The following is a 21,394-nucleotide window of genomic DNA, read 5'->3' on the forward strand; positions in this document are numbered from 1 at the left end:
CTGGGACAGAAGGCAACTAAGGCTGGCAGCAACAGGGAAATCAATTTTTGGACCTTAGATCTTGCTTGATGTTTAAGGTTGTGTGATTAAGAAGGAAAATGAGATTCCCCTCTTCTTCTTTTTCATAAAGATTTTGTCTTATGAGTGCCTTTTTTTTTTTTTTGTTTTTTTAAGGGTGTTCTGTCCTTTAATTTTGGAGTTCCAGGGTTATTTGGGTTGGGTGAAATCTACATTTCATGATTTTTATTTTTTATGTTAAAAATAAATTTAAAAAAATACATTATTTTAATATATTTTTAAAAAATAATTGTTATCAAACTTATGAACACCCTCTCCATCATCTCTGGTAAGGCAGCTCGAGTTGCGGGTACGGGGTGTGGTCTACTGTGATTTTCATGAAGAATCATGAGATTAAATGATTGGAAACGTCAACTTTAACAATTTTTTTATTTACAAGAGAAAGTATGTTGGATGGTTCCCTTCCAATCGACGCAAGCACGTTGATCTGGTTGCCGTTGATGTGTGGTGGACGTTGTGGCTGTCATGGTCGCCAAGGATCAACCGCTATAATATAATAAGAATAGTTATTATTAAATCTTATTGATGAGTTGAATTCGAAAAAATTCGTTGGGTTTGGTTTTAATCTGAATAAAAAAATACATTAATCTGTGAATTATTTCATGATACACTTAATTTGACTAAACTGGTGGAGTTAATATTAAAACATTTTTTAAAAAAAAAACAAATCAATTTATTTATTTATTTATTATTGTATTCCCACTGGGCCACTACTGTGTTCCCGGATCAGTTTTACAGAGATCAAATATTTTCTGTTCACCTCAGCCACTTATATGTACTTGAAAAACATTTTCTTTTAATCTAAATCACATGCAGTTTATTTATGTGTCCTAGGTGGTCTCTACTCTCTAGCATCTTTCTCTCTTTTCTTTTTTAATTATTATTAATGTAATTTTCGATTAGTTTATATGTATCTCAGTTAATTTTATAAATTTTAAAATTAATATAAATATCTAATAATCTTAAAATTTATAAAACTCGAACTATTATTACTAAATAAATATAAATCTTGACCAATTAATTCTACTCGGATTGTCTGTTTGGATCTAGCCCAGGAGACGGAATGTTTTTATATCTCGGTTAGGCTGTTACTGGCCTGTAAGGTCTTCACATGGCATTCTGTCCATGGCCCCTCCTCGTAAAAAATACTTCTCCCGGCGTTGGCTTTTGAGTTCAGCTTGTGCTACATCTCGTGTCCAGGGCACCACCGCGCTAGTAAGAAGTGGGTCCTCGACACGACGCCTCTTGCAGTTCTTTTTCTTACGTTAGACTCTAGCGCCCAACGCAGATTTAAATGACAAAAATCACTTTTTTTAATTACTTGCAAGTTGCAATAGCTATCTGACACGTGTTTTATTATAGATTTTATAAAAAAAATAAAAAAAATATTGGATATAAAAGTTGTTTTGATATATTTTTTAACATATAAAAATTCAAAATATAAATAGAAAAGTATTTACAAGCATCTCATTAAATAAATTAATAATTAATTACTTGAATAAATAAAAAAAATGTTAACAATAACCAAATGAAAAATTAAAAAAAAAAACTAAATGATGAATGTAAATTAAGATGTTCAATCACAAAAAATAAAATATTCACCTGATTGTGTTTACTGAACTTATTTATTTAAATCAATAAAAGATAAATCAATATCCTAAAAAACTCATGATCTAAAAGATAAACACAAATAAAACTGATTGAATAAACTCACGTCTTGAATTTTTTTTTACAAAAAGCCGAACACATTAGCAATATTCTTTATTTTGAAAAATAAACTTTGTTTGTATAAAACAAAAAATATATATATTAATTAGAATAATATCTTGAAAAATCAAACACTAACAAGAAAAACTTGTATTCATAAAAGACATGTAAAATCGTAACCTAAATCATGAGATTGGAATAGTTCCATAAAAAAAGAATTGATGATAATCACAAAACTAATTTTAAAAAAAAATAGTGCAGAACGATAAGATTGTACGAAACTGAATCACCAATAAATTAAATGTTGAAAGATGAAACCAAGAAAAAAATCAATTATACAAAAATTTCCAAATTAAAATGATGAAGAAAAAAAAAATAATAAGAGGGCGAAAAAAATTAAATTGGAGGTTTAAATTGAATTGAAAAAATAGCTTTAACAAAATCAAGGGAAAACAAATCAAAAGAATGAGGGTCAAACTGTAAAAAATAAAACAAAAAAAAATATATAAAAAAAATAAGAGCAAAATAAGAAATTGAAAGAATAATGACTAAAATAATAATAAATAAAAAAAAAAACAAAACAAGTGAGAAATTGTAATTGAAAGACTAAATTGAAACAAAAAAAAATATAAAATAAATAATAACGAAATAAGAAATTAAAAAAATGAGTACTAGAATTGAAAACAAAAAAAAAACAAATAGAACAATTGTGTACTTGATCTGTTTGGAGAGAGACAAGAAAGAAAAAAACAAGCAACCATCAGCGATAATCTAACCATGTGGAAGAAAATATAGGGGCTCCTCTAAAAAGATAGCAGAAGGCCATATTTAAGAGAGGAGAGATAAATCATTGGATTCTAATGATAAAAAAAGAAAAGTGTTGTTGATATTAATTTAGGCAATTAAAGCGGACCATATTCATATCAAACGATCCCATTTGATAAGTAGAGTTCATGTTAGGTATTTATGTATCCTTAAAGTTTATGGAAAAACATATCCGAGCTCGGGTTGATTATGATTTTATAGCGGATTTTTGGGTATTTTAAGGCCATAGATAAGTTCATCATGGTTCATGTAGTGTTTTAGAGGTGTTTTTGGTAAAAAAAAAAAAAAAGTTGAAAAATAGCTTTTTCGATAAAAACAAATGCAAGCTCTGATTTTCCGACCATAACAGTAGCCGAAATCTGGGTAAATCAAATGAAATGTCGTCTGCTTTTGTTTCAAAAAATATTATGGCAGATAACATGCTATCTATCTTGGTTGCAAAAAATATATATTAAGAGTTCAATCACGCGGGCTGTGATAAAATAAGTCTGGTGGATTAGTTTGACTTACCAAGCTAGCAACACCCAGTATTTACTTCTTTTTTTTTTAATGTTTTTTTTTTCTAATTTATATTTGAATTAGTACCTCCTTTTTCTTTCATTTTGTTTATAAAAGCCTATTTTAAATAACAATTATTTTCTTAGTCATGTATTTAAATTTAAAGAGTTTTTTTTTATTCATTTATGTTTTTTTTTAATCTTTTCTATAGATAAACTTTATTTAAAAAAATAAAAAAATATATTTTCAAATAATATTTCTAATATGTGCGGTCTTGTATGATATTTTTTCCCTTTTTATTTTATTTGATCATTTTAATTTGTGTCTCTATTTTTATTATTGTTTGTTTAAATAAAAAATTTATTTTAATAAATAAATTTAACAAACAAAATCGAGTAAATATTTTGTCTTTTAAGATTCAATATCTTGATTTACATCTATTTTTTAATTTTTTGAGTATTGTTAATAACTTTTTATTTATTTATATAAGTGATTCTCGATTTATTTGATTATATATATATGCATATAATAGAGCCCGAATCACATAACTAGTGGTTACTATTTAGTGTAAGACATTATAAAAACAACTTAATTTCTTATTAATTTATTTCTTTCACTTAATTCAAACCAGTGAATTTAAGATTAATGGCGTGATTTGTAACATGATTGATCATCTTCTCTTGGGATTACATTCGAATACAAATATTTTTTCTAATTTTGCAAAAAATATATCTCTTCCATATATGATTAAGATTATTTTCCATATAAATTAGCATTGCTAAAATATTAAATTTCTGCAAATTAAATATGGAAGTACAGCTAAAAATGATTTTATTTCTATTTTAACGTCATATTTTCCTAAAATATTTAACATTTGATATTATAAGGAGCTAGGATACTATTAATGCGGGAAAAAGGTCTCAATAACAGTTCGATTTAATTTCCTTTAACACATTTTAAATTACATTTGGGAATGTAATGCTAACCATGTTCTCTTTCAGATATTTTGAATAATTTTTTACAAAAATAATAAAAAATATTAATTTAATATATTTTAAAATAAAAAATATTTTAAACCATAATTATTAATATAATCTCATAAACATCATTAAACCAGTCCAAGTCCATCACCATATTTTGGGACAACACCCTAAAAGCAGAGCTCATTTCTTCTTGCGGCTGTGTGAGGCCTTTAGTGGATCCGGGCTCTGAGGAGTTGGAGCTGTTTCGGTATGTTGTTTTTTTTCCCTCATTGGCCATAATATCTATAAAAAAATATATATTTACTTCATTGATATTTTAGATTAAAATCTTGATATCAACGTTAAAAAATAATTTTTATTATCGAAATAAAAATATAAATTTATATATATATTATATATATATATATGTATATATGTGTGTATAAAATAAAATCATTATTAATTTGCCACAATGATAATTTATTTGCCCCTGGTTTAATTGTTTACATAAATAATAATAAAATTAATATATTATTTTAATACATAATAGTGTATTTGTATTGTAGCTTGGTTAACGTGTAGCGGTAATTAATAGAAGGTTGTTGGTTCCAGCTGTTGTGATCGTGTTGTTGTTTTGTTTTTTTTTTTTTTCCTTCCAAAAAATGGTTTTGTTTAATAATAAAATGGGCGTAAAAGAATTAAAAATATCTGTGTTTAAGAAGGAAGGCCAGGATCGAACCATGGTTCATTCTATTATTTTCTCATTGCTTTCTTTCCTTTTATTTTTTAAAAAACTTTGTTCTATTTTTTTTTTCAATTTCTTTTCTATCAATTCCATTCTTTAACCTTTTTTTTTTTTTTTGTATCACACAATTAAACAAAATTTTTTTAAAAAACAAGTTATTAAACCTTGTTTAATTCATAACACGAATCACAAGTTTAGTCATGAAATTTAGATCAATTCAATATATTATCATCTTAATATTTTTTTAAATATCACATTGAATTTTTTTAAAGCATCTAGGATTATTACAATTTCATAATTTGAATTGTAGATTTAACAGGTTAACTTGAATTTACATAGGTATTTTTACATTTTAAAATGATTTTTAATTTTTTTTCTTTAATTTAAATTAATTTTTTTTTAGTGTTTAAAAATCATTTTCATGCGCTAATGTTAAAGATAATTTTTAAAAAAATTATAAAAACATTACTTTAATATATTTCAGAGTGAAAAACAATAATTACTATATTTTCAAATATCCTCAATGATATACTACTGTTTCAATATTTTTTTTAAATCTAAATCATATATTTTTTTTATTGTATATTTAAGATGAATTCAAACCCAAATGCTTAAGCGATTTTTTTTTAATATTTATGTTTTTTAATTTGATTTTTTTTTTAGTTTTACACTGGTTGAACCGTAGTTTTGTAAATTTTTTTTTTTATTTTTTGTTTTAAATGATATTTTAAGAAATTTTTAAATTGTTTTAATGTATTAATATAAAAAATAAATTTTAAAAAATTATAAAAATATATATATTATATATATATATATATATATACCTGGACCACTTTCTCGAGGAGGTCTCGGTCCTCGTCCTATTAGTCGCAGAACGGCGCCGTCCTACTCTCGAGATGTAGATAGTCTTCGCATTATAAGACAACGAAATGAAAAGAACAAAACCAAAATGGAATCACAATTTCGATACAACCTATGGCACATATCATTAGCAAGGAAGGACTCGCATTACAACTAATCACAAAAGGGAATTAAAAATTAAAAGTAAATATATAAAATAAAATCATATTAAAAATACAAGGATATAAATTTATTTAATAAGACACGGTCACGTCACATGCGCAGGTTTCCAAGGTTCATGCCGTGCAAGATACGTCCACCACAGCAATTGTACATTTTTTTTAAATTTTTTTTCTGTTATCATATTAAGAATGTATATATATATATATATGTATGTATAAAACACATTTATCATCCTTCGTTATAAATTCTAAGAAAATCAATTTAAAGAATTAATAATTTTTTCAAGGAAGAAACAGAAGACAAAAGAGTGTAAGAAGGTAGGGGGAGCTACATGCTTTTGCTTTGGGACGCGGAAAAGAACAAAAAAAAAAAAAAAACAGAAGGCACTCTCTTCTTCTATAAATTCCCCCCTGCTCTGACTGCTCACATATCTAGATAATGGATACTGCAGGGAATTTGAAGACATCAAACATCGAATTAGACCTGGATCGTCCCAATATCGAGGACTACCTTCCTTCTGGATCCTCCATTCAGTAGCCTCGGGGCAAGCTTCGTCTGTATGAATTCTGTCTCAAATCTTTTGATTCGGGTTCTGTTTTTTTGGCTACGCTTTGATTCCAAGTTCTGTTTTTCTAGCTGTTTCAGAGCTGTAAAGATTTGATTTTCAATAGGGTTTTGCTTGATGGTCTCTCTGGTTCTTGTTCAGGCGTGATTTGCTTGATATTTCACCTACTCTTACAGAGGCAGCTGGTGCCATTGTTGATGTGAGTTTTATTCAAGTTCTTTTTTTTTTTTTTCAGAGAAAATGTGTGAGCAAAATGTTTTTTGAATGGAAAGAAAGGAACTTTATGTAAATTCTGGATGAGTTAGTGTTAATCATGGATTTTAGGCATGCAGTGGCATGGTTACATTATTTTAGTTAGCTGAAAATGACCTGTTTTGTTGATTCAAAATAATAGCTTGACAAGGAGATTTAGAAGAGAAGTTTAGTTTTTTCTATGAGAGTTTATATATTAATTTTACTCATGTTTAGATTAAACTCAAATTTGAGAATGAATGAATTACGACTCATTTACATGATAAGTAATTTTTTTTTACTGAATGCAAAGAGGAGAATTTGGGCATAGTTTTAGATTAAAGAGTGTTAATCATGATAAAAAAAATATAAATAAATCTTAACGGAAAAGTAATGATGGGCTATTATTTATTTTCAAGTTTGGTCTCTCTCTCTTTTGAGTAATTTTCTGATTAACTTGAGACCAAAGAAGCAGTATAAACATGCAACAGTATAACACTATAACTAGCTAGGTTTTGCTCATTGAAAATAACCTGATTTTCTTGATTCAAAATAATCGGCTCAATAAGGAAATTTAACCCTATTTGGCTTAAACTCAAATTTAACAATGAATGAACCAGGATTCATTCACACGATGTTTTAAGTCGAATCCTCCAGAACCATGGAACTGGAATGTGTATTTGTTTCCCCTTTGGTGCTGTGGTGTGGTGATTCGGTACGGGATTTTGTTCCCTGTCAGGTTAGTTATCTGCTGACTACAATATTTTCCATATATATCCCAAGGGTCACTAAAGTGAAGCTTGGTCTCTGTGCCAATTTAGATAATTTGAGTTCTCATTTTGATTCTTGACTTTATGGAGTTTTAAAATGTCATAATGAAGAGATGAACTGATGTTCTTTATTTGCTGCGCCTTATCTTTTTACAAATTTTTGTGTCCCCTACGAAAGTCTGATTGATATGATGGTTTATCTTCAAATAAGTTGCTACAGTGAACTCTTGTTCAATCTAGCTGGTTGATGTATTTCAATGAAATCTGCAGGGTTCTGGTACTGACAATTGGGTGGATTATTTTTCTTTCATCCTACATTCCAGTGCATTTTCTGCTGAAAGGGCACGACAAACTGAGAAAAAAAATAGAGGTGTCGATCATTTATTTGTTGAAGTTCTTACTCTTTTCTCAGAGTTATATATATGTATATCAGAGAAGACAATTGTGAAAATCTGGTTTCTCTATATTTTAATGTTCTAATATCTCTAGAAGTGGTTATTGCAAACTGTGCTGAATGTATTCCATATTTTTTAATTTATTCTCAGAGGTGTTTGTTGGAGTTAATTTGCATGTTCTTTGTTGCGTCATGGACTGGGGTTGTCAAGTACCATGGACCACGACCTAGCATACGGCCTAAACAGGTTCGTTTCAGTATAAACTTTTTTGATGTATTTATGTCTAATAGGTTTTAATTTTTCACTTGTGAGTCTTTTTTCTTTTTGATCTGAGCATATCCAATAATTTTATTCATACTCACTTATTAGCATAAACTTGCTGCTGAACAGGTTTTTGTGAGCAATCATACTTCCATGATCGATTTCATTATCCTGGAACAGATGACTGCATTTGCTGTGATTATGCAGAAACACCCTGGTTGGGTTGGTAAGTGAGAAATGGCTTCCTATGTATTTCAGATATTTGATCCAATTAACAGTTACATCCTGAGTTATATGTCTGTCAACAAATATCAAAGGATCCCTGAATTATGTGTAACTGATAATATCCCACAAGTACAATTTTGAAGGAAGAAATAGTGCAGTCCCAGCTCTTATTCTAGTTGTTTTGCTTCAAGTCCTTTGTGGTGGTTGTTTATAGATAGTAAGAAATGTGGTGGCCAAGCTGAAAGGATTGTCATGCAGTATAGCATAGCGTATTTATTAAATTGAATGGTGGTTGCTCTAAATGCAGGGCTGTTGCAAAGCACAATATTAGAGAGTGTAGGATGTATCTGGTTCAATCGTGCAGAGGCAAAGGATCGTGAGATTGTAGCAAAGAAGTAGGTGTAAATGCTGGTGTTAAAATTACTGTTCTTGAAAATGATGTTCTCTTCATGATCATATGGAGTTGTATATTTCAGGTTACGGGATCATGTTCAGGAAGCTGACAATAATCCTCTTCTCATATTTCCAGAAGGAACTTGTGTAAATAACCATTATACTGTGATGTTTAAGAAGGTATGGATATTCAACATAAAAATTATTGCTTCTTTAAGCTTGCAATGCATGTTTTCTGTAACTTATATTGTTTGATGACGTGCAGGGTGCGTTTGAACTAGACTCTACTGTTTGTCCAATCGCAATCAAGTACAACAAAATTTTCGTAGATGCCTTTTGGAACAGCCGAAAGTAAGAAGCTTTTCTTCTAATGACTGTCTTTTATACATATCCCAACATAGCTTTCCTTCTATTTACTGTATTTTATATATATCCCAGCATTTCCTAGAGAGTATGCATTTTTCAAAATGGGAGGAGGTTGGGGTATTTTTTGGTTGAGAAACATGCTTAAATGTCTCAATTGCAGGCAGTCTTTCACAAAGCATCTGTTGCAGCTGATGACATCTTGGGCTGTTGTTTGTGATGTGTGGTACTTGGAGCCCCAAAATCTGAAACCTGGAGAGACCCCCATTGAGTTTGCAGAGAGGTGTGTACATTCTTTTCCACCCTTTCTGTATTTTACATTGACATTTGTTTTGTAAAATTCCTAATAATAAATTTATTTGGTTCAATTCCAATGCATTTGTGCAGGGTCAGAGACATTATATCTGTCCGAGCAGGTCTCAAAAAAGTTCCTTGGGATGGATATCTAAAGTATTCTCGCCCTAGCCCAAAACATAGAGAGCGCAAGTAAGCCAAACACCTTTCCTTGTCTTTCATTGCCCTTTTTGTTTTATGACACCTGATAGTCACACTTCCACTCTGATATTAGCTTTGCATATATGCATGGCAATATGTTTATAACTTGCATTAGTTTTGCCCGGCAACATAATTTCCGACTACGTACAAGAGAAAGGACGAAGCTTACCAGCCTATGACTATGTTTTTCTCCGTGTCTCTTGGCATTTATACGAGCATCGTTTACCAAAAATGTCTGTATCTACTTGATTCTGCTGGTTGTGTATCTCTGAGAATGGTTGATGACATGCAGTTCCTGTTGGCACATAACTTATTTGTATGCTGTATAAATCTCTGATCTCATTCCCCCTTTGCATTTCAGGCAACAAAGTTTTGCCGAGTCAGTACTACGGTGCCTGGAGGAGAAGTGATGTATATTTCTGTGTTTTTTCTTTTCTTTGCTGTATTTATATTTTATCCCAGAAATTGCTTCCGCACTTCTCTCCACATCTTATTGTAGAAATGTAAACTGTGATCTTTATCAACAGTTAAGCTGTGGGTATGATTAAGAAGCAATCTTTGAGAAAATTCCATATTTATCACTTTCTTGGTTTTACTTCAGTAAATTCGCCAAAATGCTGTGAAAAGGCTCAAGTCTTGTGTGTCTAGTTCAATTTTACTTGGTCTTCAATTTTCATATCCATTTCTTGCTTCTTGCCTCCAAGGTTCGTTCTACAGCGAAACCGATCCACACTTTCTGGATGATCGGATGCCACAGTTTCCGGTCAATGGATAATGAATGTATCAATACTTTCAACGTCATCGTGGAATTCTTGAGCATCTACTATCAGGAAAAAAAAAAAAAAAAACTGTTTTGGGAATCTCTGTATCCGTTTCCTTTTTTATTTATTTTATTATCATGTTAGAAATAAGATTTTGCCTGTCAAAAGAGGATGATACTGAAATCAAGCATTGGCTCGTTGGACTGATAATGACTGTCTTCACAATTAACATTAACCGAAAAAAAAAAGAGGTTTTTTTTTTTTTTAAAAAGAAACTCTCTTTTTTTAAAGTACTATTTATTAATTTTTTTTTCTTTTCAATAGATTTTTTTTAAAATCTTATTTTTTAATATTATATATATATATATATATATTATATATATAATGTGTAAATCTAATAATATCAATTTAATTTGCTCTTAAAATTAGAGTTGAGGATTTGGTAGGTTGGCATGAATTAAATAATGTCATATTTTTTTATTTTTTTTTTCTATGTTGTTATTCCGGTCTTATGACTGGTTATGAGTTTGACGGATTGACTCAGATTTTTTTAATTTTTTTAATTATTTTTTTAAGCTCATCCTTCAATATTAGGTTGATTGAGATTTTTTAAAAATTTATTCAATTTAATTTCTATGGTGTTATTTTAATCTTATAGTCTGAGTCGCAGGTTTGATAAGTTAACTTGAATTGTTTTTTTAGAGTTTTTTTTTTTTAATTTTATCCATTTAATATTTGATTGATTGAGAATTATGTTTTATAATTTGTTTTATATGGATTATCATAGTCTTATAATTCGAGTAGTGGATTAAGACATATTTTGCAGGGTTGACCTAAGTCAATTCCAATATGTTGTTATCTTAATATTAAAACAAAAATATCATCTTGAAATTTTAAATCCATAAAATCAACCAGGTTATATAGGTCAACTTCCACACGATTTAAATTTATTTTACTAGAAAAAAATGATTCAGGTCTGTTGTTGTTGCTACTTATGTGTTGTTATGAGTTGTTATGAGAAGGTGAATTCTATTAGGAGATAAGAATTGAAAGTGCGTGGATTGTAGATTTAATAGATTAAGTTTTTTCATTTTTGTCTTCATCATTTAGTTTAATAGTAAAAGGTAAAATGACGTTGTTTTACTTATATATATATATATATATAAACAATCGGGTCTTAGTTAGGTTTACCCGAGAAGTTCGGGTCCTGGGTCGACCTTCTGAGTAGATCGGGTTTTGCTGGGCCAAATCTTAGTTGGTTTTTTCTTAGACCCAACCTGATTCCAGACCCGGGTCGGCCGGTTCAACCCGTCGAGTTAGGTTTTAAAACCACATTCCCAAACACTCCCTTAGTGGTGTCCTAGGTTGACCCGAATTCCAAGCAGGTCGGATCAAGTGAATCTCGATAAAGATATCAACAAAGTCAATCAAATGCTTTTTTCATCGTCTTCAACTCTACCGAGTTATTTCTCAAAGAATCAGTTGAAACTGCAATCAAGAAAAGCTGAAGCTAAAGAGTGTGAAACTTGATCACGTTTGAGTTGCTGTTAAAAGGCACTACCCTTTTAGAATCTCTTCATCTGCCAATTCAATCACTGGAGAAGTCTACTATACATACTTTAAAATATCAAGTTTCATAAAGTAAATGATTTTGTTAATTTATTTTAGAATTTCACTAGAAACTATTATGTTTCAAACTTCTAGTAGAATGGGAGAATTTCACTAGAAACTATCATGTATATACTTTTAAATATCAATTTATTCGATACAATAAACATCCTCTGTCCTTGCATTTTTCTTCCTTATTTTATTTAAGATATTCCTTAATTTGCAGAAATGATGTTGTTGGTTCCCAAATGTTGCGCTGGATTTTTTTTTGGGTTGACCCTTTTGACTTGTGACCCGATCATTATACCGGGTCGATCACTGGGTCGGGTTTAAAAACTATAGTCTTATCCACCAAATATTATATTTTTTTCAAACCTCCACTTAAAAAGGAGGCAGAGTGCGTAATCTGATGGCAATGAACTTGGAAGCACAACTTATAACTTACAGAGATTGCTCTAACACTTCTTTCTGGCTGTGTATGTTACTTTTGATTACCATCCTACATGCCCCTATATAGAATCACAGCAAGAGGAAGCCTCCAACATCTTTCTATTTGAACACACTGCAAAACTTATGTTTTTGTTTTTTTTTTTTTTTTTTGGTTGAATGCAAAACTGATGTTGTCGTGCCCAAAAGGAGTTTTTACAAAACTTAGCACAATAATTTTTTTTTTTTATAATATTTAAGGATGTAGTATACTTGATTGAGTCGTAGATAACATCTACGATACTTGAGTCGTAAATATTATCTACGACTCAACTAAAAGACTCACTCTTGAACAATTTCTTATGTTATTAACTCTTTGCTAAAAGAAACAACAATTCAAATAACTAATTTTCAGAATCAAAACACAATTCACATAAGCAACAGATAACATCTTTAATTATAAGTAAAAAATTAGACTAACAATTAACATAACATAATATTTTATTAAAATTAAACTAATTATAAATCTATTCATAATTCTCATAACATATAATAACATGTAATTATATCTAATAATCGCCTTAGCTCATAGAAAGGCATGAAACACTCGTGGACAAGTTTGGAGCATCACCTCAACTCATCCAATTGAAGGATGGGTTTATAATATCCATGAAGGTAGGAGGAAGACCAATATCACCTCAGCTTATAGACATATTTGGGACGCTTATGGATGAACCTGGGGCACTTATAGATGGACTTGGGGAACTTGTGGATGAATCAACATCCCCAACACTCCTACAATAAGTAATCTCATCTTCCGCTAATGCCACTTCAAAACGCTTAGCCTTCTCAACCTTATAAAGTCCACTAAAACATAAATTGAGCTAATGTTTGTCACGATACGTTCCATTTCATTGACATCATTATAAATAGTTGTTACTACTTTGTGAGCCTCCTGTACCAAGTAATGAATCGTATACATACATTAAAAAAACAATTAGTAGTCATCATCCATAATAACATTAATCCAGTATTTAATAAATGTTATATGCAAAACAATATTGCATACCAATTGATTATGTCTTGGGTATTGGGGCACACAATGGACTGAATTATGGGGATGCCTTAAAAAACATGATCATGTAAATGTAATGAAACAAAACATAATGGATAAATACCATCTCATACAGGTATCTACATTAATTTTCAAATGTTGCTCCTAAAAAACACGATATCTCATAGCATCCCAAAGATCTAGGTAAGATGCATGGTTCACCAACCAATTTCCCTTATGTTTACCCTAATTACTAATATTGTGCATCTCATCACCGATAACAACATAATCCGGTATATACCAAGATAGTCTAAACGGTCACATTACCTGATTTGGATAATATATCTCAACAATGTTGAAGTAGTGCAATGAGACATGCGCTAACCAAAGATCAGATTCCTCATGGTACATAGGCGAATATGAAAGTATCAAGTTCTCTATATATGACATCCATATAACCTATCATAACATATGAAAGATTTATATTAAAAACAAATCAAAACTAAATAATTTACGTTCAAATAACAAAAAATTCAATGTATTTATAACATATACCAGATGCGGTTTTTTTGCATCCAACTCATCTTGATAAAACTTGTGGACATAAGTAGGATTTACAGTGAAATGTCTAGCCCCATACCATGTTACATGACAATCCATAAAGTTAGCGTGTTTTTTATATTCAATTTATATAAATAATATGTTGATTAGAATAAATTTTATTTTTTTATTGCCTAGAACTTATAGATAGTATCCTCTAAGTGACAATATCAAATATATTATTACCATAAAAATGACCATAATGGTAATATAATAGGCTAGAACCTAAATTCATAAAATTAATCGGCGAACACTTACATTCATCAAATTTCGCAACCATAACAAAATTATCAATCAAATTCATATATTTCATAGCTAATATTATTATTTTACATGTAATTCGATATAATCTATAATTTAACCTAAATCAACACTAACTCTAACAAAATGATTTTTTTCATTTACAATCAACAATAACCCAAAATCATTGATCATTTCATAAAATAACTTGATTATTAACTCAAATTATATCTAATTAACCTAATCTTTAATTTAAAACCCTAACATTGTATAGAATCAAATTAACACATTAACATAAATTACATTAAACTGATAAAGGAAAATTATTCAATATACCTCTAAATGTATAAAATAGGTGGTGAAGGTGACTGGCAATGGTTGTTTTGGCTGGAAACTAGTTAAGTCGTGATGGAGAAAGAGGGATATGGGAGCCAATATAAGGCTAAAGAGAAATATATGGGTGATCTTGTGGTGTTTTAAGAGTGTATCGCAGTGGGGAGAGAGAAAATAGAGGAAGTTCGCTAACAATAAGAAGAGGGGAGTGCCAGGTTGTTGTGAGGAGAGAGAAAGGAGGAAAGAAAAAGGGAAAAGGAAAGAATAAGCTCTCTAGGTATTAATTTCAAATAAAGTCATAGATTCCATATGTGACTCACATGTAATAGATGGTATTTACAATTCATCTGTTGTAGACGATATCTGTGACTTATCACAATTGCCATTCACGATTCGTGAAACCATGCTGTATCCTAGAATATTTTCTCCATTGTGTTACTTTACCTTTTTTTTTTTTTTGTGCAATTATGCTAAAAATACTCATTGTTAAAGCTTAATGAGATTGCTAATGATAGTTTAATTATTGTAACAACTCCATTTAGTGTTTCTCTAAAAGGTTAGCAATTAACATTATCTAGGATGTAAACCTTTTTTTTATTGACATTCTTCATTTATGGATGCTTTTGCTTTGCTAGTTATAAACTTTTGTTTTACTAGTTTGGTGCTTTTGGTTGCATTTAATTTGGTCATGAGGAAAGGGTAAAAACTTTTCTTTTTTGATAAACACACTTTTTCAATTTAGAATAGGCTTTTTTAATTCTAGGTAACATGTTAGCATTTGTCAATTCTACATGAATTCACCGAGTTCTTTAATTTAAGCATAGTTTGTTTTTGTATTTAGAATTGTGTTTGAGTGTGATTTAAAAGTATGTTCGATTTAAGAAATCATTAAATTGATGTTTTTTTTTTTTGTGTGGTTTATGATGGATCCAAACTTAACGAGCCTAAAAAACCCAAAAAACCTAAAAAGACTAAAGAAAACATCCAAAGATCATGGGATTAGACAAGGATCTCAAGCCTATACACCCAACTGGGCAAGGAGCCCAGGTATACACTTATGCAGGGCGAACACCTAAATGGTGCTGGACGTGCTACCTAATACCTGGCTATGAGTGTTGTGTAGCATAGAAGGTGGTGGGCGGATGTCCAACATGGGTGTATGCAATATTTGGCTTCGGGTGCGCACCCCAAGCCCAACATGCTTGGGTTCAAACAACATGTCTATACCCATTCTTCACCTTTAAGGGGCCCGAACACCTTACTTGAGCCTAACACTCCATTGAGATTTTTTTAGGGCTTCACGCATGTTCCTTGATATTTTTTACTAATTCTATATGTATTATTTTGAGTATAATACAACTTAAAATATCACAATGATGAAATCACACTTCAACCCCTTCTCTCAGCAAAAAACAAGACTTTTAGGTTATAAATACACCATGAATCCTTCAAACTCAAGGTGAATAATCTCTTTATTCTTAACAACTTGCAACATGTATATTTTTAGAGTTTATCTCTCTAAAATATTATTGCACTTTCTCCCTTTACAAAGTTATTAACTTAAACTAGAGGTGAACAAAAAAAAAAGAAAAGAAAAACCAATGAAACTGAGATAACCGAAAAAAAAAAAAATAAAAAAACTGAACTATGAAAAAAAATAATTACACCGATTAAAAGAATTAAAAAACATTTCAGTTCAATCTAGTGTCGATTTTAAAAGGCTGAAATAGAATAAACTGGATTGAACCAAATTGAACTAAACCGTTTCAAATAGAAATAAAAAAACTAGTGGTACTATATATAGCTTTCCAGACCTATCTATTTTTTGATTTATTCTTCAAATCATAGCAAACCCTTCTAACTAAACCAGAAATGCTCACCCCTAACTTAATCATAAGAGAGTCTCTACCTTTTACAAATATCAATTACCAGCTACCTTAACTTACAATGTACCACCCTGCTACTAGCTTTCAACCACCTAGGCTTTCCATATTAAGTTATCAAACATCTTGGTTAGGAAGAATTAATCATATTGTTTGAACTAAGAGATTAATCAATTATCTAAGATATCAACTTTATTTCTAAGTATATTGAATTTTAGAACTTATCACTTTTTGATGATTTTGACAGCACTAATAACAAAGATAAATAAAAATCTAAAAAAATTATTTTAATATATTTTTAAATAAATTTTTTTTGAAAAACATCATGTATCACGATATTAAATACACATTTAATCTTAGCTAGTTTTTCATGATACTTGCATATTAATAATGTGCTTGTACATCATACATATGCATCGATTAGACAATCATAGATAAACAATTACGAATCATTACCATAAAAAATAAAGTTTAAACAATTTAAGATATATGCTCATTGGTCACAACTTATATCACAAGGATGTCTCTGTAGATCTTCCAAAGATTCGCTTAGTGACCAAAGACGGAAGTGAATAATTCTTATTTTGTGGTTTTAATTCCACCCTCTTTAGATTTGAGAGATTTATCTGTAAATTATATAATTTATATGCAAATTAAAATTAATTCTATTTTTATACGATTTTTTACTTCAAATTTTAATCTAAAAAACTATATATATATATATATATATATATATATATATTATATTTTTTTGAATGGAGTTGATTTAATAATATCACTGTAATCCACCATCTAGCTCCCCAAAGTGCCAAGTTTGTGCTAGATTATGTTTAATCATTTAAGTAAATAAATTACTTGAACTCCTAGCGCCATTTTTTTTATTTAAAAAAAAAAGTATAAAATTTTTAAAAATATTAAATTACTTAACTTGTTTGTATTTTAAAATTATTTTTAAATAATTTGAATTTTATTTTTTTAATTTTAAATTTAATTTTTTTTGATGTTTGTGTATTGTTTTGATATAGTATATTAAAAATAATTTTTTAAAAATAATAAAAAATATTTTTTTAAAATAATTAATATAACATATTCCACCCTCCCATATTTAATAATTAATAAAAGCAAACGACCCAGGAATCAAAATTCAAAGAATTCAATATATCTTCATGTCAGACAAGGTCTTCTGCCATCTCATAAACCACACCCCTCTCCCCTCTTCTCCTTCCTCCACCTTCTCGAGCTCGCCCTTTTCAACTCCCAAGGAATCACACCATAGCGAAGATGGGTTTCCATTTCACTCCGCTGCTTCTCACCCTACTGTTATTCTCCACGCTCCACTCAAGATCTTCTTCCCAAACCTTCAAATGTAGCACACCCACCACGTGTCATTCTCTCATTGACTACATCTCTCCAAACACAACGACTTTCTCCCACATCAAAACCCTCTTCTCCGTCAAGAACATACACTCCATCTTAGCTGCCAACAACCTCCCTCTCTCCACGTTACCAAACTCTACCATACCTGCAAACCAGCCCATCAAAATCTCATTTCCTTGCATGTGCATCAACAACACTGGTCACTCAAACAAGCAACCAATCTACACCGTTCAAAAGGATGACGGGCTTTCTCATATTGCAACAGAAGTTTTCTCAGGATTGGTAACATACCAAGAAATTGCTGCTGTTAATAATATTCCAGACGTTAATCTGATTAAGGTTGGGCAGAAGTTGTGGATTCCTTTACCTTGTAATTGTGATGATGTTGATGGGGTCAAAGTTGTCCATTATGGACACGTGGTGGAAGCTGGCAGTTCTTTGGAGTTGATTGCTCAAGCATATGGGACCAGTACAGATACACTAGTGAAGCTTAATGGGGTTAATGACAGTTCTCTCTTAGCTGGTCAAGTTCTTGATGTCCCTCTGCAAGGTAAGCTGATCTAATTTCAACCTTGGATGCATCATTTGTTTTTTATTTTTAGATTTAAAGTGATATTTTCCAATCAACTCTTAGATGCACTTCTTTTTTGCTCAGGCAAAAACAAACTATTCATTCTAATTTTACTCGGAAATATTTGTTACCATGTCGGCAATGGCCGAGAGTGTAGAAAATTAGAAATAGTTTTTTTTTATATATATAAAATATATTAAAATAATATTTTTTATTTTTTAAAAAATTATTTTTAATATCATCACTTTACAATAATATAAAAAAAACTTAAACCGTGTTCCAAATAATTGACTAAGTAGCTTTCGCAATGATGTTTAATTAGATGCTTGAAATATTTAAGAGAAAGTGGTTGAAGAAGTGGGCATATATAAATTTGGATTTGCTTTCTGAGTGGATATTCCTTGATTTTGTTTTGCTTTTTGTTTGCTTGGAGTAATAGCGATTAAAATGTTAGAAAGTGGCAAATAATTATTATTATCCGATAGAGAAAAGGCACCATTTCACACCGTGTGGCTTGGTATGATCTCAAGATGAATGGCAGTGAGGTACAGCCAGTCTTTTCAACTTATTGAATCTGTATGGTCCCTACCATACCCGTCTTCAACCTTTCCTGCCCACTGATTAGGGTGTGCACAGTTTTGCAAACAACGTAAAGTATGATCCATGGGCCCTTTATTTCACATGACAAGTTGGTCTTCTTGGCTCCTTATGCTACGCAAAGAGGCTTCATATCTAAAAAGATACGTCTCGTGCAGTATGCGTTCACATTTCTGCTGGGAATCAATACTTCTATAGTTTTAGCTAGGCGATGTGCGATGTTGTTTGATTCTGTATGTTGCCAGGATATTTACTACTCTATCTCATGGAAAGCAAGGAAGAGGATCGAAACCGAGACATCTTAGGGAGATGGGTGCACGGGATGCGGGTTGAGCTACAGGCTACAGGCTACAGGCTCATTGGCATTATATGTGCATCCCATGCACATTTAATAATTCTAATTTTGCTATACGTGATCGAATACTTTTATTTGCCAAACATTTTCAGGAATGTGCATTCGTGCATTTGAATTTCAAGGTGGAGATTGAATGATAGTTGTTAACAGCTCATCCTCTGAGCATTATTATTGTTTCCTGCTGTTAAGTGTCAGTCTACATCTTGGACCGATTAATGTTTGTATTATGACTAAATTATTGAGTGCTATAAAATTCTCAGACAGTGCACTGTACTTTCTTGATCTTGTTTGTCTTCGAATGTCTGTGTTATTCTTTAATGTGCCTATCATGTCAATTGACAGCTTGCAATTCATCGGTGAGAAGTGACTCGGTAGATTATCCACTACTTGTTCCTAACAACACCTATTTCTTCACTGCAAACAATTGTGTTAAATGCAAGTGTGATGCTGCAAACAACTGGACGTAAGTTTGATGCACAAATGGCTTTGTTGTGTTGAAAAATTCACTCAAGTGGGTATCATGAGAATTTTTGATTTGGATAATTCTTTTCTCACATTTCCAGATTACAATGTGAAGCATCTGGGATTAAACCATCCAACTGGTCAACTTGCCCTGCTATGCAATGTGAAGGTGGCTTGTTATCCATCGACAACTCGACAACTTCTGGTTGCAACGTCACAACCTGTGCCTATGCCGGTTTTATCAAGAACCAAAGCATCTTCACAACTCTCGCCACACGGTCCGCTTGTCCAGTTACCGCAGGTAACTTCTCACAATAACACTGCTAACTATGTTACCAAACTGCTGCATGTAGTATTCTTCGAGGGTTGGTTTAACGTGATGATTGGAAACTTACGATGTTGTGTTTTTTTATTGTGGACAAAACAGCTCCCGGCAGTTATGCTTCAAGGACTGGTTTGAGTTGGAACTACTTGTTCATCTCTCTTCACCTGATTCTTCTTCTTGTGTATCTTCTTTGATTAGTAAGAAATGGTGCTTCTCTAAGAATGCTTTCTTGGGTTTATGTAAGAATACACTTGTAACGTGGAGAAATTCTGTTTCTTGATGTTGGGGCATATGAATAAGAAATTATTTATTTAACAAACAAGGGAAGTCGGGAGGAATTGCTAGCTTAAGATTCTCCAGCTTACAGTGTTAAATCTTAGCTTAAGGTGTAATTTGGTCCATTGGGTTACAACTTACATAGCTCTCGAGCAACAGCTGTTCCCTCTTGTGTTTCTTCTTGTTCCAAAGCAGGAACCAAATCCTAGCTAGATGGTAGACAGAGTGGACGACAAGCATTTAAGGATTGAGAGTCTGTTTGCAGTGTGATTATGGTTATTTTTTAAATAATTTTTATTGTTAAAATAAATATTAATGATGTTTTTTTTTTTTTTAAAAAAATTATTTTTAATATTAGTATATTAAAATAATTTAAAAATACTAAAAATATATTAATTTGAAGTTAATAAAAAAATAAAAAAAATTTAATTTTTTTTTAAATATTTTTAAAATATAGAAACAAATAGCTGTGAATTTCTTGCCCTTATCGCCAAAGATCAAACTACCAAAGAGGCAAAAACTGTTTTCCCACAAAATGCTTCTTGTTTGACGACGAAGCATCATTAATTTGAAAGTTTATTTGTTCTGTGATTCAACATTTAAGAGAGAATTCTCGAAGCATTTTTTTATATCAATTAAAATTAATTCTTTTTAATGATTCTAAATAGTATAGTGTATTAAGTTTTTTTTTTTTTTTTAACAAATCTCCTTGTACGTAGGTCCTAAGATTTGCAATATTTTTACAATATTCATGCATCATACACAGACACCAAGACTTTTGTCTTATGAAGGACAGAACAATTTATATAATAATTTAATTTTTTTAATATAATATAATACCATTTGACCAAAAAAGTAATATAGGTCCTAAGATTTGTAATATTTTACAATATTCATGCATTATACACAGACGCCAAGACTTTTGTCTTATGAAGGACAAAACAATATAATAATTTAATTTTTTAATATAATATAATACCATTTGACTAA

The 21,394-nt window shown here is 30.5% G+C and overlaps 1 protein-coding gene and 1 pseudogene across 1 annotated transcript; both read left to right on the plus strand.

Moving 5' to 3' along the window:
* The first annotated feature begins 6,132 nt into the window (after positions 1–6,132).
* LOC118060252 (glycerol-3-phosphate acyltransferase 9-like) lies at positions 6,133–10,114 on the plus strand (annotated as a pseudogene).
* Positions 10,115–17,584: 7,470 nt separating this feature from the next.
* Positions 17,585–20,450, plus strand: LOC118060236 (lysM domain-containing GPI-anchored protein 2). Its single transcript, XM_035073443.2, has 4 exons — positions 17,585–18,368; positions 19,684–19,804; positions 19,905–20,104; positions 20,231–20,450. Exons 1-4 carry the CDS (start codon positions 17,723–17,725, stop codon positions 20,320–20,322), a joined length of 1,059 nt encoding a protein of 352 aa, XP_034929334.1. The 5' UTR covers positions 17,585–17,722; the 3' UTR covers positions 20,323–20,450.
* The last annotated feature ends 944 nt before the right edge of the window (positions 20,451–21,394 follow it).

The sequence above is a fragment of the Populus alba genome, chromosome 4 (genome assembly GCF_005239225.2).
Source record: "Populus alba chromosome 4, ASM523922v2, whole genome shotgun sequence".
In the NCBI taxonomy this organism is placed as follows: domain Eukaryota; kingdom Viridiplantae; phylum Streptophyta; class Magnoliopsida; order Malpighiales; family Salicaceae; genus Populus; species Populus alba.

Bases quoted from the DNA above. Each gene is read 5' to 3' on its own strand.
- LOC118060236 (XM_035073443.2), top strand. From the start codon at position 17,723: ATGGGTTTCCATTTCACTCCGCTGCTTCTCACCCTACTGTTATTCTCC. The intron at 19,805-19,904 runs GTAAGTTTGATG...TCACATTTCCAG, and splicing joins GATGCTGCAAACAACTGGAC to ATTACAATGTGAAGCATCTG. The intron at 20,105-20,230 runs GTAACTTCTCAC...TGGACAAAACAG, and splicing joins CGCTTGTCCAGTTACCGCAG to CTCCCGGCAGTTATGCTTCA.